Source organism: Toxotes jaculatrix, chromosome 3 (assembly GCF_017976425.1).
Source record: "Toxotes jaculatrix isolate fToxJac2 chromosome 3, fToxJac2.pri, whole genome shotgun sequence".
NCBI classification, from domain to species: Eukaryota; Metazoa; Chordata; class Actinopteri; family Toxotidae; genus Toxotes; species Toxotes jaculatrix.
The window spans coordinates 15,773,666-15,787,989 of record NC_054396.1 but is presented as its reverse complement, the minus strand read 5'-3'; the positions used below and the strand labels follow the sequence as shown (position 1 = coordinate 15,787,989).

At 40.5% G+C, this 14,324-nt stretch overlaps 3 protein-coding genes across 4 annotated transcripts in view; 1 reads left to right on the top strand and 2 right to left on the bottom strand.

Moving 5' to 3' along the window:
• The window catches only part of usp49 (ubiquitin specific peptidase 49), an 18,850-nt gene extending 18,530 nt beyond the window's left edge, over nucleotides 1-320 (top strand). Inside the window, exon 8 of the mRNA XM_041033553.1 lies at nucleotides 309-320. Coding sequence (XP_040889487.1) covers nucleotide 309 — 1 coding nt within the window. The 3' untranslated portion in view covers nucleotides 310-320. The remainder of the gene's footprint in view (nucleotides 1-308) is intronic.
• The window catches only part of cdkn1a (cyclin-dependent kinase inhibitor 1A), a 4,560-nt gene extending 1,218 nt beyond the window's left edge, over nucleotides 1-3,342 (bottom strand). Inside the window, exons 1-3 of one of the 2 annotated variants that reach the window (XM_041033611.1) lie at nucleotides 3,102-3,342; nucleotides 100-553; nucleotides 1-5 (exon numbers count right to left, since the gene is read on the bottom strand). The exon at nucleotides 1-5 is cut by the window's left edge and continues 1,218 nt beyond it. In XM_041033611.1, the coding sequence (XP_040889545.1) occupies nucleotides 1-5; nucleotides 100-544 (450 nt within the window). In that variant the 5' untranslated portion in view covers nucleotides 545-553; nucleotides 3,102-3,342. Of the gene's footprint in view, nucleotides 6-99; nucleotides 554-1,144; nucleotides 1,241-3,101 lie in introns of those variants that run through there. The other variant, XM_041033609.1, reaches the window with a different exon arrangement.
• A 4,062-nt stretch (nucleotides 3,343-7,404) lies between these two features.
• Nucleotides 7,405-12,242, bottom strand: srsf3b (serine and arginine rich splicing factor 3b). The gene is made up of 6 exons (XM_041034297.1): nucleotides 12,109-12,242; nucleotides 10,994-11,204; nucleotides 10,756-10,896; nucleotides 8,750-8,788; nucleotides 8,397-8,483; nucleotides 7,405-8,120 (listed from the first exon to the last, which is right to left on the bottom strand). The coding sequence occupies exons 2-6, from the start codon at nucleotides 11,194-11,196 to the stop codon at nucleotides 8,093-8,095; spliced, it is 498 nt and encodes a 165-aa protein (XP_040890231.1). The 5' UTR covers nucleotides 11,197-11,204; nucleotides 12,109-12,242; the 3' UTR covers nucleotides 7,405-8,092.
• Nucleotides 12,243-14,324: the final 2,082 nt, after the last annotated feature.

Sequence of the window (14,324 nt, the reverse complement as noted above, 5' to 3'; positions counted from 1 at the left end):
GAAATCTGTGGGGATAAAGAACAGGAAATTCAGCTCATGCTAAAATCCACCTGAAATTAAAACTCCACACATTTGCTATTTGAGTATTTAAATACGTACCTGTAATGTTTGTCTGCTTCCTCTTCGCCCCTGCATTCTCTCTTCTCTCTGGTGTTTTCTCCAGGTTCTCCAGGTTGAGTGCAAATCTCTCTGGCGTACCCGGGATGTTCTCCTTCTCCTTTTCCAGCGGCTCCGCCCTTCCTGTCTTGGGGGTTACTGTTGCCTCTGCCGGCCTCTGACCTTCTGACTGTCCCCGACCGAGCATACAGGATCGGTAGAGCAGCGGCACCTTGGTACCTGGGATGCCCTCCCACTGGAAATCGCTGCTCTCCAGTGGCTTGTCCGAGATGAAGTCGAAGCCCCACCGCCGTGAAGCCTCTTCCAGGTCTTTCTGCAGGGCATCCTGGTACTCTGTCTGCAGCTGCTCTCTGTCAACAGGGCCGAACAGGTTTCGCCGCACAGGGCCGTTCCCGAGGGTGCTCAGGATCCGTTTGTAAGAGGCCATCGTTCTACACTGCAGGAAACAGAGGAAAGACCGCCAGTTAGTAAGGAAAGCTGCTGCTGGGCGTTCACAGTGATCAGATGAGATAATGATGGAGACAGTTCTCAATATATGAATAAGTGAGCTGTATCATTCTCAGTAGGGCTGCATCAAACTATTCATTTCCTCAATTAACTACATTGTCCACAAAACAGTGAAAAATGTCTGTTATAACCTCCAGTAGCCCAAGGTCTTCAGATGATTTGTTTCATTCAGCCTTAAGACTTAATCAACTAATCAGGCACAGTAGGAGAGGAGAGGTCATTTTGATTAGAGTATCATATATGACAAAGGAAAAGCGTATAATCTTCACATCAGACAAGCCGGGATGAGCCAATGTTTGTTACTTTGGCTTGAGAAATAACAAAAAATGAATTAATCGATTATCAAATTGACTGCCAGTGAATTTTCTACAGTTGCTGCAGCTCTAATTCTTCAACGCTTAATGATGATATAATTCTTGAACCCATAAAAGATGAACTGATTTCTCTCAAGCGATCAAAAAATAAACGACCGAATGCTGACGCCAATAAAAATCTGTTTAGAAGCAGAAATGAGGCTTACCATCGTTCTAACCAGTGTGAGTTTCCTCAGTGAACACAACAGAGCATCTAAGGCTGGTGTCACTGGGAGAGCTCTTTATAACAAGACAGAGAGCAGCCAGTGACTCATTGGCCATCTGATGTGAATGGCTGGTACATGCCTGGACATAATCTCACACAGACATGTAAGGACAAGTCCTCAGCCCAGCGATCAGTCACTGTAGACGCCACAGAGTCAACACTAGGTGGCAGCGTCAGACCATCTACAGACAGTGAGCTACACATAGCAACTCAATGAGCCGTTGATCAGAAGATTTTTTTATTTAATAAAAATCAGAGAAGATGTTAGATTTATAAATCTAATCATCTGATCTGAGAGTTTCCACATCAACATATTTGCACTGCACTCTAATACTGACTACTTTGAGATTAAGGGTTAAACAGACACGACACTTCCCTGTAAGAACTACAGGAAGGAATCAGTTGTGTCTCAGGGGAATAATAAGTCATTATGGTCATCCGGGAAGGGCTGGGCAGGATTCCCAGGATTCCCAGTTCAGGGAACAATCAACAGAAACCCGTCCCAGCCCACCCCAATTATCGAGTTGAAAGCACCATCGGAGAGGAAATTTTAATTAGAGTAATAACATAAAGGACACTAATGAAGGTTACTAATGCTGATTGAATAGATAATGTTTTATCTGAGTACAGAAACTGTTCTAGGCAGATGGTGGCTTCACACAGGCTACAGTGAAGCAGTTCTGTCAACAATTCAAAGAGACCTACATATAAGCTGTTAACCGATCACATTAACAGTAGAAGGCTGTTTAAAATGTATAAATGTGGATCTTAGTCTGGTAAAGCACCTCTTGTTGACTTATCTGACTTGTCTGAGCCACAGAGCAGAGAAAATCAGAGGTCATGTAACATGGCATTTTTCCAGGAAGTGTAGTCCATTCATTTTCAGTTCAACAAAAACGGAACCCCTAAATCTAAATTTACAAGTTCGTGATTAACTGAAACACTCATTCATTCTCCAGAAATGACCCACGAAGACTATGATTTAAGGAGCTGTAGCACTGATTAGAATGGGTGTTTTTCTAATGTGAGAATCAGACTGATGATTAAACTAATGTCAGAACTGAACTTTTAACATGAAAGAAACAAGTGCATCTTTGTGTGTTCATCATTATAACATTATTTAGGGTCTGAAAATGACACAGCTCACGTATTCACGAGGAGGCAAAATCTGAATGATATATTTTTTAGTAGTTTTTTTGTTTTTATTGACTTTTATAACAAGAACTAAATGTAAATAGGCTATGTAAAAAATGCCCCCCACCGCCGCCCCCACCCTTCTCCATCCCTCCTCTCCCTAGGGACGCGACGTCAGAGAGAGGGGAGCCGGGGCCCGGGCGGGGCTGCGCAAGGAGGAGTGATTCAAGGCTGTGGCGGGAGAGCGAGTCATGCATGAGCAGCGGAGGCACCGGCTCCAGCTCCGGCTCGAGCAGCAGCAGAGACCCTGCCCAGTTTACTACACTGCTCCACGTGAGGCTGGAACTCGTGTCGACCAGTCAAACTGGGCTGTCACTGTCTGCTGAGCCTGACCGACCTCCCTCACCATCCGTCACCATACACACTCCGATAAAATGAACTTCTGAGTGAAGTATTAACATCTGGAAAACTTAAACGCAGATATAAACCCATATGATTTCAGGTTATATGGATAGTGGAAGCTAAAAGTCCTCTGTGAGCCTGCAAATATAAAAATAGACTAAACCTATTTATTTATATAGGGTTTATATATAGACATAAAAGTGTAGTATGTTTCACATACAGGGCACAGAGAAACATAACATAGATAGCTCTTTCTAGAGTTTCTTACAAACTAACAAACAAAACCCAAAACGAACACATAAAATAATAATAATTTTAAAAAAAGAACATTTAAGGCACAACTTCAGAGTCCATTTACTTACATTATCAGCAGACTGCAGTCCAAATCCTCCGATGAAATCCTCCTTATCTCAACCTTGTTGAATGAAGCTGGTTTGTTTTTCTGCTTATCCTTTTTGTTTTTGATTTCAAGTTTCACAACAGCTCTCCAGAAAAAAAAAGAAATGCCCGAAGCTGATGTTACTTAACCCAGCCCCCCTGAATAAACCTAACAGGCTACAACTTAACAGGCAAACAGTACTCCTTGATCATTTCTCCAAGTCTTCTCTCAGACATGGACATGGGCTAAACTTTTATGAACTCCGGTGGGCGGGGAGCCTCGTCTCTCGTGCAGGGGCGGTCTCTGCTGGCTCGCACGTGGATTTCGCCCGGTAAACACATGAGCATACGTGAAAGTTGGCTCTGTAGTAGTCGGGAGGAAATTCCAGCTCAGGACGGCCCATCTCTGCCTCTCAGTGCGCATGACAGAAGGATCCCATGTCTACGGTGCAGACTCATTTTAGAGTTTCTGTTGAATTCTTAGGTTAAAGTAGAAGAAAATACCACGGTGTGTAAACAGTGATGGACTATTATCACTAATACACCAATGTTCATTCAGCAGTTTAATGTTGCAGCTAATATTAACTATCCATACTGATGGGTAGTTACGCTTCTAACAGTGTATCCCATTTTATTTTATGGGATGATCATATGCTTTTTGAAGTAACTAGTACCAAGATGTCAAAGAAATGTAGTAAGGAAAAACTGCAATACCTCCCTCTGAAATGTAGTGGAGCAGAAAAATAAAGAACAATTAAAATGGAAATGCTCACGTTAATGATATATCTCTGAATTGTACTTATGCATGTTTTTAATATAATTTATTCTCAAAGGCATAAATAGTTTGAAAACTGTTCAGAATTTAGTCAAACTGAGGTAATAAGCAGCTGGAAGAAAGAAAATCTCTTTCTCTTCACGTACGAGGAATGACGACAGTATGTCAGATTTGGCCCATTTGATTTAAACATTTAAGAGCAATTTAGACTAACCTGCAGTTCTCCTCATGCCTGTTACAAGTTTCTGAAACAAGCCACTTAAAAACCCTGAACCTCCACATTGTTTAAACATTGTTGTCAAAAGTCTGTTCCACCCGATCTTCTCTTTGTTGGAGCCAGGTATGTTCATCTCGGCAACAAGTCAGCCAAGAGACAACTCCTCATACTTTCCAACCCCCTCACGCTGCCCTTCAGCCTAGTTCCCAGCACGTCAACAACGAGAGCTCCAACTGTAGGATGCAGTGTATAAAGGCCCAACTGATCTGACGCCACAGTGAGTCCTTTGTTGAGCAGCACACTTTAGGGACACGAGAGAAACACATTCAGACTTGGAAGCTGTTTACAATGAGTACATCTACAGTATGGCCATATTCAGTGGTGATATGTACTGAAGTTAATGAAGTTTAAACAAAATGGAAAAATACAATGAGTGCATATACTGTATGTGACGAAGTGGCAGCTGTGTGACTACAGCAGCAGGCTCTGTGGTTGTACAGCTGAGTAGACACTTTATTATCTCGCTGCTCTGAGGCAGCTGCACAGTGCAGAGAGTCTGCAGAGCCCCATCGCATATTCTTATTCATTATATGCTTCCTATTTTTCAGGCTTTTGTTCTGAATCCATTGGAAAAGTTTTGTGTTATTGATGGTGCCAAATGAGGCGCATCGAGACTACATGTGACCGCTCAGTTAACTATTTATTGAGTGACACAAGGTCCTCAAGGCAGTTCTGCTCTTTGCAACTTTATTACCTGCAACTATGGTTAGATAACCTGTGAGTATCTTTAACACTTGACCTTTTACTCTCGTGGGTCAGTTACCTTTGTGAACAAAGAATAGGCATATAGTAGGCTGCCTATAGTATGACTACCTGTGCTAATGGATATAGTCTTTATTGAAAGAATATTTAAAGATCCTAGAAAATGAGTTATTTTCATTAGAAAGATTAAACTTTTTGTATATAAATAAATAGACCTGCAACCCTGGTAATCAGTGAACTATTTTGAAAGCAAAAGTGTACAATTACCAGCTTAAACAGGACGTGCAAAATCCCAGAGCTATCATTATTCTAGTAGGTGACTGTGCTCTGACTGTGTACATGAATTATGGGAAATGGAAGACAATATGTACAGGATCACAGCATGAGCATGTGATATCCAAATAAGGGCTGATGTTGCTGTTAATTGTAATGACAGTCCTTTACTAGCAGTCTCCATGACCTAATACTTAGGCTGCTGGCCGATCGACTTGTGTGGAAAAAAAAACCTGCCCTCTCATTTGTTTGAGTTGAGCCACTCTGCCAAGGTTGAGGAGCTGCCAACACAGAGGGCACCAGCAAAAAAAAAAAAGCTGACTCTGCCTCAACTTTTGATGTGACACAATGCGATATCATCTGGAAAGGCACTGAATTGGCCAATCATATACAAACAAGTACACATTTCTGATGGATTACTTTGTAAAAAAGAATGCTCTGTTTATTCTGTTTGCCTCACGATCTCTGCGAGGGAAGATAAAGTAAGAGTTGTAAAGTGATGGCTGCAGCCTTTACAGACTAATATGATCCTCAACAAAAAAGCTACAGAACAGAAACTGGTAAAAGATGCCAATCACAGTTTCTCAGAGGCCACATTTTTTTTTAGATCTTTAAATGTCTTGTTTCTGTCTGGCCAACAGTTCAAAAACCCAAAGATATTCTCTTTACAAGAACAAATAATAATAATAATAATAATAATAATAAAAGCAGCCAATCCTTATTTTTGAGTGACTGATGCAAGTAAATATTCATTCATTTATATGCAAGAAATTACATAAACAATTACACAGATAGACAGATAGATAGATCGATGGATCGATCGATCGATAGATAGATTAAATGAGACACAATCTAAAATTAGCTCCAAGAGGCAGCACCTTTGCACTTTTTCAGCTTGGTTATTATTCATGTACTCTGCTCCGTGGGCGACGGGCGCTGTGTTACTTAACAGTGGGTGTAAATACCACAGCTTTCTGAGTGGATTCCCGCGGGTTCCTGGAGTGTGAGAGCCGTCTCCTTGGATACCATGAGTCAGACTCTATGATGTCACACGGGCTTGAGTAACTCGTGGAAAAGCGCGCGCAGATTTGAGAGCCCGGTGTCCTTGTGTTGTGCCGGTTCACGTGGACTGTGTGCGTGAATGAAGAGCCGTGGGCTCGTTCGGGGTGTGACCGAAAAAAAGCAATTGGACGGTGGGAGAGCAGTGGGTGCTTTAAAAAAAAAATGTCTGTGGGAACCAACAATGATTTTAAATTTTGTACATTTAGAAATGGCAACTTTTCGTTTAGACCACAATGAACAATTAAAAGTTTTATTAAGTCTCACCAGACGGACTAAATGACTATGTAGCACTGTTTACGACGAATTATGGTCTAGGTGAATACTTTCTAGTTTTAAAGCAGCCCTTAGGAAGTTTTAATAGGATCTAAACCACACATAAGGGGACTTTATCAGCACCACAAGGACACCATTATTTGGATGGCTTATCGCTTATCTATCCTGGTGAAAGGGTTAAACTCCCAGTCAACCGGATTACATAACGACCTCATACCGGACACCATGTACAACAAAAAAAGGAGGGAAATTTGCGGGTACAAACAGGGGCATGAACTTGCCTGGTTACTTTTTTCTTCTAATAGACTTCTTTGCAGTATTTGACCAACGGGGACAACTTACAAACCACTTCATCCATCTAACACCGACTTGCACCTGTATTTTTGAAGTATCTTAAATGAGTCAAAAATCTAAATTAAAACATCTCTTTTGTAAGACTTAAACTGCTTACATTAAGTTGTATGGAGCCTCCACATGAAATCTACAGTATCAAATTCACAGTTCTCACATTACACATCTCCATCTGCTAGTTTACAACAAATCTTTTAACGTGTTCTGTCTTCAGATGATTCATATTACTAGGCTAATATCATTACTGCATTTTGACTATTTTATTTAACAAAAATAAAAGGTATCCTCAATCCAGTTCAGGTTTGACTATGAAATGTGAATGTCTCTCTCTCTCTATATATATATATGAACGATGTCTAAATTACGGATAGCCTACATATAGAAAATGCCATTATAGATGTTCAGACCTGGAGCTATGACTATTTAAAACAATTTACTGACACAGACCACTGCTCCTTTACAAATAGTTGATTTCTGTAGGAGCGCCCTCTTGTGGAAGAGACACTTGGTAGGTGTGAGAATTAAATGGTACTTTTATATTAATAATCTGGAGACGTAAAAGAAAAATTAAAAGTCTTTTAACAACCAGTATTTTTTTTATTGAGACCATTTCACATAGTATCAAACAAAAGAAAATAAAGAAGAAAACTTCATAGACAAAAATTAGGTTTGTGTTAATTACTTTTTTTTTTTTTTAAATCAATGCCGTAGTTTTGCATCTTGAATGAGGGTTCCTTTATTACAAATGACCAACCATTAACAGATGGAAACCTTCAGTATGAAGAAAGTAGCACGTTGAAAATAGGTTGGCTTTACAGACAACCAAGAGGAGGAACTTAATCACATTTCATCCCAGTCCTTCCTTTGAAAAAAGAAAAAAAAAATGCTGGCATTTACACGTTGAAAATGAGCATCTACTCACACTATGTCAAACTACACAGTACATTCATAAACAAAACCCAAAGCTATCAAGAGATTAACTGGGTGACTGGAATTCAGGGTGGTACAACTGTTTCAGGACCAAGCAGACGGACACGACTTCAGTGAGGCACCACTCCTGTGGACACCCACTCAAAGTATTTGAAAAATACCATTACAACAAAAAAACAGGGGGGGAGGGCACTAAAATGCTTGATTGTTTAAAAAAAAAAAAACTCCAACACAAAAATGACCAAATGGCCATGTTGAAGTCCATCATATGAAACGGCAAAGCCTGTACAACCGTTCCTCTTCAGCTCCCTTTGCATCTAACAGACATTCCTCTATTTTCTGTCATTAGACCTGGAGCGGCTGTAGGGAAGGGGAAAAAAAAATTGTTAATGCTAGCAAGAATTACTGACCAAACTCGCTCACTGCAACATTCTCAGCAGTATACTCAAACAAGCTTTGATTATAGACAGCCAGAGTATGTACGTATAAGGAACATTCTTCTCAGTGTCCTCTAGAAACCAAAATGGATCAGTAGTAGTTTAGTAGTAACAGGCAAGTCATACAACTATGATTCAAATCATGCTATCAAATATCTGTTAGAAATGATCTTCAGAAAGCTCAAGAGCAGATCAGTACCTCCTTGATCGAGAGAAAGATCTCGAAGGTTTGTGGTTCCTGTCCCGGGAGAGGGACCTCTCCCTCCTCCTGTCTCTGGAGAAAGACCTGCAAAAGTCCAACCCAGCCCATTAGGTAAACATTATAATTTCGGTCTGACTCACATGAAAGGATATATTATTCTTAAGGATTGCTTAAGATACTGTATGTAGATTTACAACATGTGTTTATTTTAACATACAGCAATATATTCAAGATATCCAATTAACAAAAAAAAAAAAAAACATTCTGTCATGTTCAGGTTATATTCAGGGTTCGGAGTTGAACTGATGTGTCTCCATTGTATGGAAAGGTCAGTCTGAATGCTCGCCTACCTGCTACGACTGCGGCTGAAGCTCCTCCTACGTGGGGATCTGGGCAGGAAAAATACAGAAGTGTTAAAGACGAGGACAGATGCAGTGAATACCCCGTAGAGCTCCACGCTATTTTATTCCTTTTCTTACATGGGCCTCCTTCAACACAGCTGTTTGTCTATCTTGGAAACTCAAAATGGAAATAAAAGACTGGGTGTTTTTCCACAAAAACAAGTATGTCAATCAGAAAATGTAAGTCACTGGCAATGGACCTGGTGCATAAAGATGGCGGGTGCTTAGGAATCACCTCTCACCTATCTCACAGTGTCACATGCATCTTTAAGTACAGTCACCAGTGTGAATTACATTCCTGCTTTTAATACAAAGTGGTAAGACTAGGGTGTGTCCTACAACTAATACACAAGACATCTGTCTTTGTGTCTGGGCTTCAAAGCCCACTACAAAATCAACGTGAGCTAACCAGCAACACTTGCCCCTACCAGAAGATTTAACACCGCACTGTGGACTGGCCCTGGTGTGGAAATAAAAAGACACACGCAGAGGCCACCATCTGTATGAAACTGGTCCACTGCACTTCAAGGAAGAAAATAAGAAAATGGAGGCTAGTAACAAAGTCCAATAAGATCAACCATACAGCGCAAAAAAAAGGCTTGATATTCATTGGGGGGTTGAGAAGAGTTTTGATTGGTGTCACTTCATAATTCTGCTCAGAGCCCCAAAACATACCAGATGATTATCTATAATCGAGATCTCTGGAAATGTGAAGTTCCAGACATTTGGTGTTGGACCATTCCCCTTTGAAACAAGGAATTACAGTAATGGTGGAGGACAAAATGACAAACTTATGATTCAAATTAATAATAATAAAAAAAGAACAACCTTTTCAAACCAGCTGTCTCTTCACTTTCAAAACTGTAATCAGCAGTGTACTGAATGAAGCAGGAAAACTTACTAGTATTTTTGGTTTTCAACAAGCTAGATATGACGAAAGGGAGGCAGACTGTCGGCCGGGTAGGTAGAATTGGCTGAATAGGACTGGCCAGATGCTGCAAGGTGATTAGGTGGCAGGCAGATGGGGGCTGGCTGTGGCTTTTTTCCTGCTTTAATTGGTTAGCCGAAGGCTGCTGCTGGTAGGTTGTAGACATTTGGAAACGTAATACGCTGATTGGTCGGGAATGTGAGGTGGGCCGCTGCCGTTTGGGTTAAGGTTGAAGGAGGAGGAGGCTGAGAACGGCATGCTGAGGAACCAATGGGCTGGTGCAACCTGACGACTGGCCATGCCTGGGTCATGTGACAGCACCAGCCAAGCTGATTGGGGCACGATGATCAGCAGTCACATGATGCTGAAAGAGGACTAGTTGACTGACTCAGAGGGTGGTGAGAAGAGGCATGGTGGTGGCTCTGCAACGGGTTTCATTCTTATTAATATAGATGAAAAATAAAAAGCATCCTCAAACAAAAAGAAAAAAATGCATCACATTTGGCACTTTCATTCCCCCCAAATTTTAAACAGATTATACTTCTTCTGACATAGGAATTTCCTATTCTTATCTCGTACACCCAACTTGTCAATTTAAAACAGTTAAAATTGAGAAACTCCCTGAGAGTGCACGGAAAATGTACACAAAATCTTGCAGGCCAGATTTTCAGATGCATTTTGTGCTAGAAAGGCTGCACAACATAAAGTTATTCCCATTTTAATATTACCGCGCCCTATTTCATCATTTGATTATGACTGTTTATCTGTTTGGCTCTGTACATAAAATGACCAATAATGTCAATGAAGATGAAACTGCAAGCCTTAGACATTGCAACAGTCACAAATGTATAATCAGCAGAAAGGAGAACAAACACTAGAAACGCCTAGACTGGAAAACCATAAACAATTACCAGAAAATATACTGCGGGTAAGAGAGTGGATTCATTGCGCCAAAGAGCAGGATTATAGACATGTGTATCAAGTGTTGACTCTACTGGCCACTGCCAAACAACAACTTGTAGGTCACCTTCGCCTGGGTGGTGGGCTACGACGTCTGTAGTCATCTCTGTCTCGAGGACGCCTGCTCCATGAGGGGGGAGCGCCACGGGTCCGGCTGCGTTTCTCACCATTGGACAGCTCTACTCGCACCCGGCAACCACACAACGTCCTACAAAACAAACAGTCGGCATTAGCTATTGTAATTGTCCCAGTTTATCGTTTTTTTTTTTAAATCCACTGTCTCCCAATATTAGATTGCCTCTTACCTTCCATCAAGTTCACGCACTGCATCAGTTGCATCTCTGGGATCTTCAAATTCTACAAAGGCAAAGCCTGGGGGGTTCCTGGCCACCCACACACTGCGGAGAGGACCATAGTAGCCAAATGCCCTCTCTAACTCTGTCTTGTTTCCATTGTTGCCCAAATTTCCAACATAGACCTTACAGTCCAGAGGACAGTCACGATGCATGACTGAATCTAAAAACAAACAAAAAACAAAGATAAGGAATTGATTGTTAATGCAACAGATCTTTTACAACTCTCCTCTGAACAGACAGTACCATGCTCAAGTACGGTCTCTTTACATCTTCATAAGATATTACTTCACAGCTTTACAACCTGGGAAGACAAAGACTGGTCACGGCTACCTTTCTGCATTGTGCAGGACTCATAACAAGGCCCTAGTATTTCTGCAAAACACACCGCTATTTTTTCCATTTCTCATATGGGAAAAGCTTGGACCACTATATTAAACCAAGTTAACCGAGCACGTATTGTGAAAATGAACATTTATAGTCTATTTCTTTAACATGCGACAAGTTCGTTCACTTTCTCCGACGCTCTGTTCCAAAATAACGTCGATCAAGTTATGTGTCAAAGCACTGTTTTCTTAAAATTACATGAAAAACACACTACATTTATCCAAGAACCATATTTACAATCAGTTCTTAGAAATGTTGGGCAACCGACAGAAGCTTGGCCTACTCTTCTATCGGACCCGCAGCCAAAGCTAAAGTTAGCTTAAAGAAAAATGTTTGGCATGTATAAACTAATGTGGACTCAAACAAATCGAAGTTAGATATTTGTGTAATTGAACGGCTGTTACCTATTTGCCGCCTTTATGTTATTTCACTTTATAATGTTTCACATTTGATTGTATTTCGACACTGTGGAGCAACTCGTGGCTAACAACGTTAGCTAGTTAACGAAAGCTAAAATGGCTGTCGCCTTTCCGAGGCCTAGCAAGCGGCATTTGTGTAACACGCACAGAAATCAAACACTAGATCAGGAAAATGTGGCGATACGATTGAGCGACTCAAAAGGGACATTTTTTATTAAGGTTTAGAATAAGACACTGTGAAGAATATCGCTCAGACTCTACCGTATTTGTTGATATCCACAGCTCAGGCTTTCCGCGCTCCTCCAGCTGCACTGCTCCTCGATCGTCGATGGAAAATGGCGTGACGGAAAATACGTTTGTCAGCACGGTGACCAGAAAGCTGCTCGCGGGGGCGGGGTCTGCTTAAAAAAAAAAAAAAAAGTATTGAACAGGAAATCACAGGAAGTCACATCTACTGCTTTTTCAAATAACACGATGTGCAAACGAACAAACGTTAACAACAAAGTAAAATTGTAGATACAATAAATAAATAAATAAAAATACAAATTTTATATAAGCCTATGCAATATGCTCATTTGCGGTCCAAAAGCTTTCACATTATGTGCAAGCTGTACTGCATATTCAAACTCTTAATGGAAAACTGAAAACGAAAAATGAGAGGCTTTTGGCTCGTGCCATTTCATTTGTTTATGTGAAACTAAGATAAGATAATTATAAGAGTGTTGAGACTTGTTTTTTAGTTTACTGTTACTTACAAACCCGGTGATCATGCACAGAAACAAGCTGCACTCATAAACGGCAGTCATCTAATGCAAAAATTCTTCAATACACCATCAATGTACTGGAATTTATTTTGCCATTCAACTTTAATGTGCTTTATTTTGGTGTATTATTTGCTCTTCTCATCCTGTAATCTGAGGAAACTCTGGTTTTGCATACCACCTCCATATTTGCATAGGGTGTGGAATGCATGCATCAGAGAGAACCAAAACAGATGCAAAGTGCTTGCTAGTGCATTCAACACTATTGAAAAGTCTGCATCATAGAATACAAAGGATGTCTTGTTGATATTATACTGTCAAAGTTAGTAAAACTCTCAAACATATTGTCATATATATATATACAAATCCTCACTGGAACAAAAGCTTCCATGAGCATCTTTACCCAGAAAATAGAGCTGAAAGATGAGCTGTGGGATGAAGATAAATACTGGAGATTGAGCCGATTACTTCGTTGGGTTTCATTCTTCATATGTCCTCATGTCCCCCACATGAATAATGACAGCTTTTAATGTGCAAGGTCATGTGTATCCCAGGGTAAATTGAGTACAGTTCACTCAGGTTGAAGGATGATCTGTGTGACTTCTGCTCAGCCTGTTAGAGCCTGAATGTCACTTGCTGGCTTATCTTGGTCTAACTAACTGGTCTAACTATTTCTTTTTATCTTTAGTGTTTCATGTTTGTTTTTGTCAGGCTACTTCCAGGCAACATTCCTGCAGCTCATTTTCACACTTGCACCGCAACTGGGGTTTCTCACAGTCACATTGTTTTCAGTTTAACTTGAGGTAGTTTACTTCAGTTAATCCATTTTCTATACCTGCCTAGCTTGTTCACAGGGATCTGGAGTCTACCCCAGCATTCTATTTTCAGTCAGGTTTTTACAGATGGTCGCACTCCATGCTCTGCGCTCCTTTCAAGCTCTGCAGTGATGCTTTTGAGGCTTCGTGTGCAACAGTAAATTATTTAAACCATCTGTGAATATCACTGAAACAAAGACATTCACACCTTTATGCAAGATTGAGAAAAAATTGCAAGAAAAATTATTGTGATACTGTGATGTAAAAAACTGAAAATCAAATTGCTCATTTGGGTTGACTGGCACACAGTAAACATAGTGAGAACTGGCAGTGTTGGGCAAGGTTCTGTCTTACAAATTATTTGAATATAAGTGCAAATGCAGAAAAAACATAACTACATCCACAGCCAGACTGTGTTGCAACAAGAGGCTTATAAGAGGATGATAGTAGTACCTATTTTGCAATCTCGAACCAGTAAAAGGGAGCATGCGTGCTGAACGAGGATTCCCGTGAGCTTAATGTTGCATTTAGAACTACCGGGAGCTGACAGTTGTGTCTCTGTACCCGCGTTCCAGTCCCACACACAGTAGTCTAACGGTCTTTTTCACTGTTCACATTGAAAAAATGACTAAATGTATTGCTGCGAGTATGCAAATTATTGGTTGATTCAAAAAGTGAGCTGTTAATGGACACCAGTTTGTCTCAGAAGTAATGCACGCATTTACACAGCTGGGAAAAAAATAAATTGTGCACTATGGTGAGAAGACTTGAGGAAGTCGTGAAAAATAAAATGATAATAATAATAACCGTTTTCTTTTTCTTATGATCTCAAATATGAAACGGTCACAATTTTTCCAAAATCATATAAACCCATTTCCTTTTCCTGTTAGTACAAAACAGG

What these genes read in the sequence shown, in the direction of transcription:
- srsf3b (XM_041034297.1), bottom strand. Translation starts at nt 11,196, where the DNA reads ATGCATCGTGACTGTCCTCTGGACTGTAAGGTCTATGTTGGAAATTTG. An exon ending in AGCCCACCACCCAGGCGAAG is followed by an intron (nt 8,789 to 10,755) that starts GTGACCTACAAG and finishes TTTCCTGCCCAG; the next exon opens with ATCCCCACGTAGGAGGAGCT. An exon ending in TTCAGCCGCAGTCGTAGCAG is followed by an intron (nt 8,484 to 8,749) that starts GTAGGCGAGCAT and finishes GGACTTTTGCAG; the next exon opens with GTCTTTCTCCAGAGACAGGA.